A 13,159-nucleotide genomic window follows, 5' to 3' on the forward strand; every position below is an offset into this window, starting at 1 on the left:
CTGCAGCTTCCTCCTAACTGGTCTGTCTGTCTCACTATCAACCTCCAAAACTGAGGGTCAAGAGCAGATCATTGGAGCCATAAATCACCATGCCTTTCTCATTTGTCTGTATACGTTTGTCAAGGAATGGAATCACCTAGAAATCTTTCTTGATTCCTTGTCTGTAAGTATACTTATGATTCCCCCTTTGCAATTGCTCCCACACAGCCTTTCTTTCTACATTTTTCCATATCCTAGTCCTGGTTCTTGTCGGATTCTGTCTCCACTACTGCAATCGCCTCCTTACTGTTCTGCTTACCTCCTGGCTCTGCCACACCACAGAAATCTGTCCTACACAAAACCTTTGAGATATGTCACTTTGACCACAATGCCATTTTTATACTTGTTAGTCTTCAACTGCTTAAAGCAACCAATTCAAGCACTCCTTAGTCTCATGTTGAAGGCTTTGGGAATCTGGTTTTCCAACATTTTCAGGCTTAGTTATTACCAGCCTAGCGTGAATCACCGTGGTTTCATCCACTGACTTCCATGGTGCCTGAGCCTGTGCTTAGCTCCCTTAGCTCCCACCTTTCCCATTATAATTCAATAACAGCTCAAACCTCGGACATTTTTGCTCTTTCTTCTAGTATGACAGGCCTTCCCTGCCTCCCCATCTTTCAAGGCCAACCCAAATTTGTACTCATCTTTGAAGTCTTTCCTAACTAGCCTGGCATTCCATCCTTTATAACAGGTAGCTCTGGGGCCCTTAGATTCCAGCTGTTGTCTGAGCACTCAGATAACAATAGCTGCTCCTTCTCAGGATGATGTGCCCCTCTCATCTTTGACTTCTACTGCAGTGAGTGGCCCCAGATTGTGTATTCATAGTGTGATTTCTCAGGATATGTCTTCTGTTTTGAATTGCCAATTACATTTCTATGATTTAATTTTAAAGAATTTTTTTATTTTTTGCCTGCGACTGTGGCATTTGGAAGATCCTGGGCCAGGGATCAAACTGCACTACAGCAGCGACTCAAACCTCAGCAGTGACAACGCCAGACCCTTATTCCATTGCACCATAAGGGACTCCTACATTTCTATGATTTAACATGTTTAAAAAAAAAACTTCTTTTTCCTGGCCAGATTGTAAAGATTTTTCCTCCAAAGGACCTAGTTTAATATGGAGGAGGAGAGGAATACACTATTGTGTACTGGACAGTGAGGTGCTACTTTTGCCATTGCTTCTCATAGTGTGATAGTCTAGCAGTCCATTTTATGGGACACACAAAACCCATATTTTATAGATACTCTTGCTTAGGATAAGGCTAGAGAACGCCCATTTAAATTTGAGTTGATTTATAAAAAACATCAAATAACAATGGTTTTCAAGTGATAGTCATCCATGGCAAAAACTGTGGAGGCAGTCCTGAAACAGTGTTAGATAATATTGCATTTATTTCTCACAACAACCTCACGAATTAGAAATGAAAGTCCAGAGAAACATTGGAGCTTATCCAAGTTAGAAAGCTAATAGGTCATGAAGCGAGATTTAAGTGGAGGTGCCTAGGTCTCTGCAAGTTTCTGCATTTCCCATGTTGCCCTTTTGATGAGGAAGATTGAGTTTAATTACTTGTGTGTGTCTGACGAGTTCTTATACCTCACCTCATCACCTCAAAAAGATTTACTTTCTAGATTAAATCTTTTGCCTCCAGAATGAATCTGGTGTGTTTCTAAACACATTTATAAAACATACAGGGAACAGGACCTGATTTCCTGCCTGGCTGAGTGAAACATTAATTCCATCTTGGCGCCTCATCCTACAGCTGTAATAAGGACCGTTATGCCCAAATAGGCCCTTAAACGGAAGACCTGCTGAGCAGAGACCCACTTTCCCAGCCCTGCTCCGCAGCGTCAGCTTCTCTGCCAACTGACCAGGAGGAAGCAGCAGCAGGGGAGGAGGGCCTGCAGGTAGGTGGGGACGGGATCACTTTGAAAGCCTCAAAGCCCTAACTGCGAAGCAGCAGCTGCTCCTTGTTTTTCTAACATCTGTACCATCTGTGCCCTTGCGCACCTGACCCTCCAGAGGCTCGGGCTAGCTCAACGTGGATGTGACAAGGGAGCATTTCTGGAGGCTGGCTGGTGAGTGGATATGAGCTTACTTACTACCCAGAAAGTTTCTTCTACTGGGAAGAGGGCAGTTGGGGCTCTTGAGGAGGATGTCTATCGCTTCCTTCATTTTGCTCGCATACATACAGCTTTGATGGACCGAGTGGGGATTTGCGGCATCACCCAAATGGGACTGCACGTCATGAAGATGTTATTTCACCAGACAGAGGTATCCTAGCGCTCACTTTCTAAGTGTAACCTCCAGGGAAGGCGCAGGCTTCGATCCGGAGAGAAGTAAGGATGCAGCACTCAGTACACGGATGCTTGCTGCACAAGTCATCAGGGCGTATTGCCTATTTTTGGGTCCCTCACCAACACTGTGCGTCTGGAGACTTAGGGAGCTTACTTTTACCCAGTTATTTCCTCCTTGTATTCAGAACCGTGGCTGGAACCTAGCAGGCATGAAATACATACTTATGAATGAATGAACTTTAAAGAGGAAAAATGAAGGAGCCGGCAGGTTCGTTCGGTTCGGAGGCAGGCTTGGAGGGAGGGGCTTAAACTTGTACCGAGCCACCCAGAGAAGCGCGAGTCCTCAGGCCCCGAGCGCGCCTGCGTCTTCCAAGACGGCCACGCCCCCTTCCAGGGCTATCGCTCCGTGAAGTCCGCCCACTCTGGTTACCGGGTTGTGGGTGGTGTCAGGACGGTGCAGGCGCAATGAGCGGCGGAAGTAGTTACTGGGAAGTAAGCAAGCGGCAGTTTCCCTTGGCGTAAGGCTCCTCCTCCCTCCGCGGGTTGCTCCGCTGCACGTGTGCCCGGGCCCCGCCCCACACCGCCAGTGCTGCGGCCGCTTGGGCGCCTCCTCCCGTGCAGAGATGGCGCACGACCCCGCAGGTACGGGGTGGGAGGCGGGGGTTGCCGAGTCGCGGCTGGCGTGTGGCGGGCTGGGGGCGGGGGTCGAGCTGGGGGAGGCGCGGCGCCCCGGCGGCCCCGCCCCGCCCGGGCGCCCGGCTCCGCGGCCCTAGGGCTATGGTTCGGGGAGCGGCGCTGTTTGGCGTCGATCCTCTTTTCCGATTGTAGCTTGCAGATAGTTTTCTTCTGGACACCTGGCCTCTTTTCGCCCATTTCAAGTATCTGTAGTCCAACTTAACATCATTGATCGGAGCGAATGCCAGCTTGTTTGGAAAATGCCCCCCAAGCCCCGCTCTTTGTGAGTTTGACTTTCGTGCGTACCCCTAGGGCAGTTTTGTATCCGCGTTGTCTGCCCCGCGGCATCTCAGTTTAGAGGGTAACCAGAGCTGCGTGTCTAGAGGGAATGGTGATTAGCTTTAGATCATTCCCTTCACTCTGGATGTGAAAAGTCCAGCCAGTGGGAGGAGGAATGACCTCAAACATTTGGAGACTCAGAAATGACAATCACTTTAGTGAGCTCAAGGAGAAGGAGATAATCGTGTAACTGACGAGGCTCGTGGCTGATTGCTGGTGCCGCAGAGTCTGCATAGAACTCAGTCCATTTCCAGTGCATTTCCCGTCTGGGTGGTAGACCATGCTGCCTTTACGTCTTTATGGATGAAACAGATACTTGTTGCGTGCACACGGTATGTCCTTCCTGTTCTAGGCCCTAGGAGTCTGGTATATAGGGCAAAGGATCCCTGCTCTATCTAGATCTTGTATTCTAGTTGTAGAAGAAAGAAGACCACCCCATAGTACTTTTATAGATTGTGATAAACATTATGAAGAAAATAAGCAGTGACATAGGTAGATGGTCAAGAAATGGTTAAGAAAGGACGACTTAAGGCGGAATGGTCAGTGAAGAACTCTAGGAGGAAGTGTCAAGTGAATTGGAATCTGAAGGACTATGGGAAGCAGTCCTGTAGAGGTAATGGAAAAGCATACAGGTGGGCCGAGGTGCAAATGCTTAAACGATGTGATTGAATCATTTCTATCAGAGTGGAGGAGATCCATAAGGAGAGATGCTGGGAAAGTACACAGAACCTAGATGCTGCACGGCCTGAAGGCCATATTGGAAAGCATTAGGATTTTTCCTGATGTTATCAAAGGCCTCTGGAGGCTTTTAAAGAAGGTGGTGCCGTAATATGATTTATACCTTTCCAGCCCCCTCAGCAGTGGTAGCATTGTCGAGCGGGTTTGAGCAGAAGAAGATTAGGAGTGGTAGCAGCAGCCCAAACAAACCCATTGGTATATAGGTCTGGGTTGTTATTAGGAAAAAAATGGAAAGAAATATGAAGCATCAGGAGATGTTTTGGAGGAGAAATTAACAGGACTTGCTGTTGGTTGAATAAGGGTGGTGAGGGAGAGAAGCCTGAAGGGTAATTCCTAGGCTAGTTACTTCAGGTGGGTGGCCTATGATGGTCAAATCTAACACGATGATCACTGGAAACTTCAATAAAAGCAGGGGTGGAAACAAGATTGAAATGGAAAGTAAGAAAGTAGAGTCCGCCAGTAGGAAGATTCAAAAAATTTTTTTGTTTGTTTTAAATTCCAGAATACAAATGTATTGATGTCAGCTGCTTTTTTTTTTTTTAACTTTGTTTTCGTTTGGTTCATGCTTTGATATTTCTTTTGCTTTTGACAGTCCACAGTGGTATGTGCCCATACCAAGTAGAAGTATTTCCAAGTAGATGAATAGATAGTTGAGCCAAATGAAGTTTGTGTAGTAAAATCTGTTTCTCATTGGTTTGTGTTAGATTTTTAAAAATATTTGTACAGGAGTTCCTGTCGTGGCGCAGTGGTTAACAAATCTGACTGGGAACCATGAGGTTGTGGGTTCGATCCCTGCCCTTGCTCAGTGGGTTAAGGATCCTGCGTCGCCCTGAGCTGTGGTGTAGGTTGCAGACGCGGCTTGGATCCCGCGTTGCTGTGGCTCTGGCGTAGGCCGGTGGCTACAGCTCCGATTAGACCCCTAGCCTGGGAACATCCATATGCAAGAGGGAGCGGCCCAAGAAATGACAAAAAGACAAAAAAAAAAATTTGTACAGGTTTGGTCTTCATTTGGCAGCAGCTTTTAACTAGATTTGTAGGGTCTATTTTTCTTAAGAAACTCTTAACAGTGAAATACAGTTTGCATTACTTTTGTATGTAGTTGTATTGAAATAATTTTCTGTTTTGTTAATGTAGAAGTAATAACAGCGCTCCTTGTAAGCTTATCAGCCATAATTTTTTCACTATTTTACCTGACAATTTGAATGTAGAGAGAAAGAGCTGGGGAGTCCAACAAAACACACAGGAAAAGTGTCTGAAGAGAGATAAATTATGAAAAAGAAAAAAGAAAAATGAGGGAGTTACCATTGTGGCTCAGTGGTAACATACCCAACTAGTATTCATGAGGACACAGGTTTGATCCCTGCCCTTGCTCAGTGGGTTAAGGATCAGGTGTTGCCGTGAGCTGTGGTATAGGTTGCAGATGCGGCTCTGATCCAGGTTGCTGTGGTTGTAGGCCAGCAGCTGTAGCTTCGACTTGACCTCTAGCCTGAAAACCTCCATATACCGAAGGTGCAGCCCCAAGAAGCAAAAGAAAAGAAAATGCTAGATATTCAGACGTACTTTGTCCAGGGCTCTGAGGGTTTAAAATAGTCCCTGGGCAGTTTGGAGACTCACTGCTCTGAATTTCCCCAAGATTATTGACTTGTTCTTCAGCTTTGTTTTCTTATCAGCCTCATCTCCTTGTTCCCAGGGGAGTTCTTCCTATATCTCTATCCATAAGTGAGACCTTTGACCACCTAGTAGTGATTCAGGAATATATAGTATAGTTCATTCTCCTATAAAAGGACTTAAGTGATTAGTCTTAGTCCAGGTTATAATGTTACCAATTTATCACCCTTTCTGCAAGTATTGTATATATTTTAAAAATCGAGTCAAACTTTGGTTGAAAATTTAAAGGTTGTTTATTTTGAATGGATAACCCATGATCACCTGTAAAGAAACAATATTAAAAAAGTGGTGCCTGTTGGTAGTTTCTGTTGCATCTCAGGGTGTTAAGAATCCAACTAGTATCCATGAGGATGTGGCTTCAATCCCTGGCCTAGCTCAGTGAGTTAAGGATCCATTGTTGCCATGAGCTGTGGCTTAGGTCGCAGATGAGGCTTGGATCCAAGATCCAGTGTTGCTGTGGCTGCAGTGTAGGCTGGCAGCTGCAGCTCCAGTTCGACCCCTCACCTGGGAGTTTCCGTATGCCACATGTGCATCTCTAAAAAGGAGAAAAGGGGGGGGGTGGTGCTTGTTAAAGTAGAATTTACAAAATAGAAAAACTATTGCTTATGCTAATACAAAGTGAATATATGTTGAAGATTTTCTTCAGCTCATTAATTAGCGAGGGAACCAGTAAAATGTAAAAAAAAAAAAAATCCTCCAAAAGTTATTTGAGAAGATAGATACTTAGAAAATCTCAGGGTTGCTGGCTGAGGTATAGACTGATCGTTTTCATCTACTGTTAACTCTTGGAATGGGGTAGGTAGGCAGTCTCCCCCCACCCCTTAGTGTGGATTCACAGCAGGGGGGGCAGCATGAGAGAAGTTGCTCGCCTGCCTATCTCCCTTATTGGTGTTTTCTTCAGAAATCTGTTGAGGGGAGAAGGTCGGCTAGTGTGATAGGGCTCAGGAGATGGGAAATGGGGTCAAGAATTACATGACTTCCATGAGTGACTGTTTAAGGGGTGAATCCTGGGAGGATGGCATTATGGCAGCTCTTGGAACCCTTGGGTTGCAGGGATTGTTCTATTGGTTCCTGTGGATGGAGCTATAGGTGTACAAGCACATGCAGTCACTGGAAAATTCTACGTTTCAAGTTAGACATCCAAATAGATTGGAAGAACCCTATTTTTTTCCTTCTGAGCATTTGTGATTAACGTGTAAAAAAAATTACTATGTAGTTGATTAGAAACTTTTAAATTTTATTATTGCTTCTATATTTTTACAGTATTCTGTTAGTTATATTCGTAGTTAAGATCTAAAAATCTGACTTCCATGTTTGATCTATTTCTAAGCTCAAAACATATTTGAACTAGAAAATACATTTAGTCTCATTAGAGTAATTTAACAACCCTTTAATAAGTTGTCCTCTGAAACTTGCAAAAATTTGCAAAAGAAAAAGAAGTGTGAGGTTGGGGAGGAGTGTGTGCTGGGGCCTTGTGGGGTTGGGGCTGGGGTCATGAATTGTGTTTCTTAAGCCAGGTCATGGAGTTTGAATTTTATCCAAGAACAGCAGGAAGACATTGCAGGTGTTTAGGCAAGGGAGTGACAGGCAGAACTTTCCTTCATTGTGTGTTACCTGACTTTTCATGAGATAGGGGAGTGTGATCTCAGCTGAACTGTCTGTCTGCATTGGGGAAGCCTTCTTTCCTGGGTGGTTTTCATTTTGACTACCCTGCCAAGGTCCTGTCCCATTTCTTTGTTTTTCCTCTCTTGTAATTAATAAGTCATCTATGGGGAGACTATTAAAGACTATGCAAATATTAATTTCTCATCAGAAATTCCCTTTGCTTTGGCATCCATTGATGATTTTTGCCTGATTCAGTCTTTCCTGTGATGGTTGCAAAATGATGATTTTTCTGCCTCCAGCACTATCTCCACATTTATTAGGTGATCATTGATATTTTGCTGTAAGAAACCACTTTGTTTCTTATTTATTTATAGATATATTATTGTATGAATTCATGAATTTTTATTTTTTTCAATGGTTTATAGTTTTTACTGTATGTAGTTCTTTTGGTGCTCACATCTTCCCAGATTTGGCCAAGGAGAGCATCTAGGTCCTTCTGATGTACTCCCAGCACTTTTTGAGTGTTTCCCTTTTTTTTACTCACACAAGATACCCCTGGCCCAGTCATGAAATTACTCATTTCTCTAGCATACCCAGGTTCCTTTATTTGCCCATGGTATTGGAGAACAAGATTCGGGCACCTGGGTACCACTTGGGTGTTTTTTGTGGAAGCGGTTTACAGAGTGCTCTTAGCAAAAACCTGGCACGGAGTGAGGGAAACAGGAGCGAGAGGGGAGGGGGCTGAGCAAGGGTATAGTTTCAGGGAAAGGCCTGTGCAGCTGCTGGGCACCTCAAAGTGCAGAGTTTCTCCTGCTTTGGAGGTGAGGGACCTGGGCTTCATGACACCCGTCAGCCCTTGCCCTTTGCAGGAGTCAGGAGATGATGGGGCGCTGGGCAGGAAAACTGCCAAGTGCTACCTACACCCACTCCCCACTTCTGCCCCTAAGCCATAGAGGCTTGCAGTGCAGATGCTTCAGCATTCTCCCCACGTGGAGGCGCCAGCTCCTTCCTAAAATAACATCCTAATCTGTTAGAAACCTTAGTTTGGGTAGTGAGAGTTTGGATGAGGTAGTAGGTTAGATCAGGTAGGAAGGGATAGCCTGGCATGAATACATAAATCATACAGATGTATGTACCATATCCAGGTGTAAAGTATCATGGGGTCGTGGTGAAAAAGTTTGAGTATCATTGGTCTAAGATAAACATAACATCTGCCAAACTGTGCTTTGTTTTCTTGCTTTTAGGCCATTTGACAGGCTGTTCCTTTGTTTTGGAATTTTTCCTTTCTGCCCTCATCCCCAACCTGTCTAATTCTTGTTTGTTTTTGACACTTCACTTGAAAATCAGTTTCAGAGGAGGCTTTCCCTGATGATCACTGCCCTTCAATCTTTCACCAAAAAAAGTTTTTTTAATACTTGAAGTTTTTAAAAACTACCGATATATCTGATAACCTGGGTATAGAGTTTCTTCCATTCTAGGTCTGTAGTTTTTTGCTTGAGAAATAAAGTGAAACCTACTTTATTTATGCGCCTCTATGTATCAGGTACTTTGAGACATGAAGAAAAACCCAGGGTGAAAAGGGAAATATTTACTTGCGTAGTGGATAGTAAACGTTTTTCATATGATTCCATCTTTTATACTAACTTTATGGGAGACTGGATGGTTAGAAAGGAGAGGCCAATTAGTTACATCTAGTCAGTAAGAGGATGCCCACCCACCCCGGGGAGGAAACAGAACCAAACTGAACTCGGAAGTAGCACTGGCTTGTTTCAGACTCTGCCATTAATCTCAGGCCTGTAAAGTGTTCTGCCTGGCAGAATCTGAGATTTGAGGATAGGGGCAGGGAGAGTAAGATGCATCTGGAGTCAAGGCTGCTTCAAGCTTTAAACTTTTGTGTTTTTAAAGACTTGCAGTTGGCCTCAAGGGGTTCTTGACTCAGTACAGAAAGTTCAGGTTGCATTGACTGGATTAGTATGGTTATTTATCCATAGGGTGTTAATAGCATATTTGTAGAACTCTCTAGGTGTATAGATGTCAAAAATGCAGAAACTGTTACCTTAGACTTGATGTAGGTGGGCCACACAAAACATGCCCAGTTAAGAATGTTGATTCCCAAATTAAGCTTCTCCTCCACCATCCCCCACTCTGCTTTTACATTTTTAAGTAAGGAGGTGGAAGGAAACAATCTTTTAGAACAGGGCATTTACTGTCCTGCATTGTGTTTTTGCTACAGAACTGTTACTGGGAGCTTTTACAGATTACATGTTAATTTACTAAGCATGATTAATTGAAATACAGTTTTAAATGTTTATACTGCTGAACATCCTTGTATATACAACCCCTGGCGTGGTGATTAGTACATCATAGGTGCATAATAAATATTTGTTAACAGAATGAATCTCGAATGAATATATTTGTTCAAATATTTATTAATATAATGATTATCAAATACTGAAATTTTAAAATATACATATCATTAAATATTTTTATTTCATATTTACCATATGCTAGGAATTGGAGTTCTGGAGGTTAATGAGACATGGTCTCAGACCGCATTAAACTTAAGTTTCATGCAGTGGTTCTTAGTCTAGAATCTAATATTAGAGTTACTTGGGAAGCTTTTAAAGATACCAATGCCTGGGTGTTACCCCAGTGTCTCTGATTTAACTTGTATGGTATGGAGCCCAGACAACAGAATTTTAAAAAACCCTCTCAGGTGGTTGTTAGATGCAGCCTGAACTGAGAAGTTCTGGTACCAAAAGCTGTCTTAGTCTGCTTGGGCTGCCGTAATAACATACCATAGACTAGGTGGCTTAAATAATAAACATTTATTTCTCAGAGTTGGGAGGCTGAGAAGTCCAAGATCAAGGTGCCAGCTGATTTGCTTGATGGTTCTTCCCCTTCTTCATGAGGCTACCTATGAGATTAGGTAACTACCCGTATGATCTTACTAACCTTAATTACCTTGTCAACCACAGTCATTTTGGGTCTAGGGCTTCCACATGAATTTAGTGGCGGTGTGGACACAGTTTGGTCTGTAGCAACCACTGATCTTGCAGCAGAAAATTTTTGGTAGATAGTGTGCTGTGCTGTGTTCTCAGTCCACGTGATTAAAGCCATAGTGTTTGGCAGGAAAAATCACTTTCAGGTGCTGGGGTCAGGGGGCAACTTTGGGACAGAACGAGAGTTGAGTTTGAGTTCATTTTTATTTATTTTTTATTTATTTGTTTGTGCCCACAACATACTAAAGTTCCCAGGCCAGAGATTGAACTCATGCCATAGTAGTGACCTGAAATGCTGTAGTGACCATGCCAGATCCTTAACTGCTGGTCACCTGGGAACTCCGAGTTTGATTTTAAGTAAGTAAACTTTGGTAAGAAAATAAGAGGTAGAAAATGGAAAATAAAGGCAGAAGATTGAGCTGGAGTTTGACTTCACCAGTGATTTCCTGACTTAGAGTTGTAAGATTGCTGTGAGCTTTCTAAGCCTCGGCTTCTTCATAACACCTGCTCCTGAATGTGATGATGTTCATAAAATGATTCCTTTTACCACTTTTTCTTTCCTTCTGAAAATATTTTGCTTTTTCTGTGTACTATATAAATCTATTCTGATTTTTTTTTCTTTTGCAAGGATCATATAACCACTGGAATGGCAGAATAAAGATTTAAATTGCAGAAATTTTAAGTTGAGATTCTGATGCTGGTGGGACTTGAATTACTAACAGATACTTGAAAATGTGGGCTGAGGAAATTTGGAGATGGAGATGAGCACTGAGGGCTCAGCATAAGTACCACCCCCCCCCCCCCCCCCCCCCCGCCGTGTTTAGGGCCACACCCAACACATATGGAAGTTCCCAGGCTAGTAGGGGTCAAATTGAAGCTGTAGCTGCTGGCCTACACCACGGTCACAGCAAGAATGGATCCAAGCTGAGTCTGTGACCGACACCACAGCTCACAGCAATGCTGGAACCTTAACCCATTGAGTGAGGCCAGGGATTGAACCTGAGTCCTCATGGATAGTAGTTGGGTTCTTACCCACTGAGCCGCAATGGGAACTCCCATAAATACCATTTTTAAAGATGGAGCTTTATGGGATTGCCATGGAAGAGGAGCAGATCTTACCTTGGGAGTGTTTATACTTTTTTTTTTTTTTTTTAGTATTACTAGTGTTCAGAATAATCCTTTAGAAATTTGCCTTCAGCATTGACCGTACATTCATGTGAATATCCTCATTTTGGCAAATTTTTGTTCAGAAGCTTGAATTGCAGCCAAGGTGAGCCAAAGGCTGTCTGGTGAATGTGCCAGGTGTCATCCTGTAGGTCCTACCCCCCAAAAATGGTGTGTCATGGAGTTGGTTTTAATTCAAACTGGCTCTGAAAGCTATACCAAGAAAGATTTGAATAAGAATTGAGTCTTAGAGTAAGTGAACAAGCTCTCCATATAAAAAGAACTCCCCTGCTCTGTTAGCAAAGTGGTCCATGTTTTTGGTTAGATTTTGTAAAATATTGTAGGATGGAGAAGGACTGGTAGAGCTAGCTGGCCAGAGGCACTGAGGAGCATTAGTAGGTTTGTGAGTGGCCCAGCACATTCCATGTTCCAGACGTCCATCAAGAGAAAATAAATCAGCTGGGGGCTTGTTGCTCTCGAGGCCCAGGCGCACTGTCGTTCATTCCGTTCTCAAATCTCTCCTTTCACCTCCCTTGAAACAGCTGATTTTATGTCAATATCAGTGAGACACTGTGCTTGTAGGACTATCAAATAAAATAAATGTAAAAATTTGTCATTTACAAAGTTATGGCCACAATGGAGATGGCCACACATTTCTAAAATTGGCGTGTCTTGTTGTATAGGTTGATTTCCTGCTTTGCTATACCTTTAGATTTGTTGTCCCTTTCTGGCCTCATCTTGGTTAGCGTAATGTGGGTGGAAGAGGAAGTTTTCACACCTAACAATCTGCAGCATCTGGGGTCCAAGAAATAGATGCTTTTGGGAAATGGGCACATCTGGTGTGAATGAGGTGTTAGCAGTTGAAGCTGATAGGACAGAGAGGTTCAAGTGCTGCACATGGTTGTAGGGCGTCAGTGGGGTCTGACCTAGAAGTTGAGCAGAAATAGGCAGTCCATCTCATTGATGTGCTCTCTGTGTTTTGCAAATTTTAGCTTACAAAAAGATTCAGTTGTTATTGACCTAATATTTGATGTTTACGCTCTGTGAAGGCATTTTTCAGCCCACGTCCGCTTACTTTTTTTTTTTTTTTTTTAATACTTTTCTTCATGGTAGGAATCATTTAGCTTTACTCTGAGCGAAAGATGTGAACTGTGAAATTTTTAATTTTGCTTTATTATTTCGCAATAATGCCTCTGAAACCTCAACAATCTTATTGTCTGAGTGAGGCTTGTCTCAGGCTTCACCGTGACTTCAGAGGCTCATGGGACATTGTGTGCTGAAGTCCCCTTAAATAGGCCACCACCCCATTTGAGGGGTGGTGGCGTGGAATAAGAATTGCCACCTGCCCCTTTATCAGCAAGTTGGGTTCTTTCTCCTCTGTGAGTTTCCACATTTTTATCTGTACAATGGAATCAAAATTCTTACACTGAGGGGGCTTTAAGCAGACTGGCTTTAACTTGAGGTTTCGTAGCCAGAGGCTGCTGAAATGCTGAGGGGGAATCTTCTTAGTTCAAGTGTGGTTTGAAGGGGAGACAGTGGAAAAGTGAAGCTGATCTTCCCTGTCTTAGTTTTCCCAGTCTCAGTACACCTGCCCCCCTACTCCTTCCTCCTTTTACATCGTCCCTGGAGAGGAA

The 13,159-nt window shown here is 43.4% G+C and overlaps 1 protein-coding gene across 5 annotated transcripts in view; it reads left to right on the forward strand.

The window, feature by feature from the left end:
* The first annotated feature begins 2,788 nt into the window (after positions 1–2,788).
* CMC1 (C-X9-C motif containing 1) overlaps positions 2,789–13,159 on the forward strand; it is a 71,556-nt gene continuing 61,185 nt past the window's right edge. For 3 of the 5 annotated variants that reach the window (XM_047769289.1, XM_047769293.1, XM_047769292.1), the window contains exon 1: positions 2,815–2,976. Coding sequence is in view for 1 of the 5 variants with exons in the window: in XM_047769288.1 (XP_047625244.1) it covers positions 2,958–2,976 (19 nt within the window). In the remaining 4 variants the exon portion in view is untranslated. Of the gene's footprint in view, positions 2,977–3,118; positions 3,293–13,159 lie in introns of those variants that run through there. The other 2 variants (XM_047769288.1, XM_047769298.1) reach the window with 2 other exon arrangements.

The sequence above is a fragment of the Phacochoerus africanus genome, chromosome 1 (assembly GCF_016906955.1).
Source record: "Phacochoerus africanus isolate WHEZ1 chromosome 1, ROS_Pafr_v1, whole genome shotgun sequence".
Taxonomy (NCBI): domain Eukaryota; kingdom Metazoa; phylum Chordata; class Mammalia; order Artiodactyla; family Suidae; genus Phacochoerus; species Phacochoerus africanus.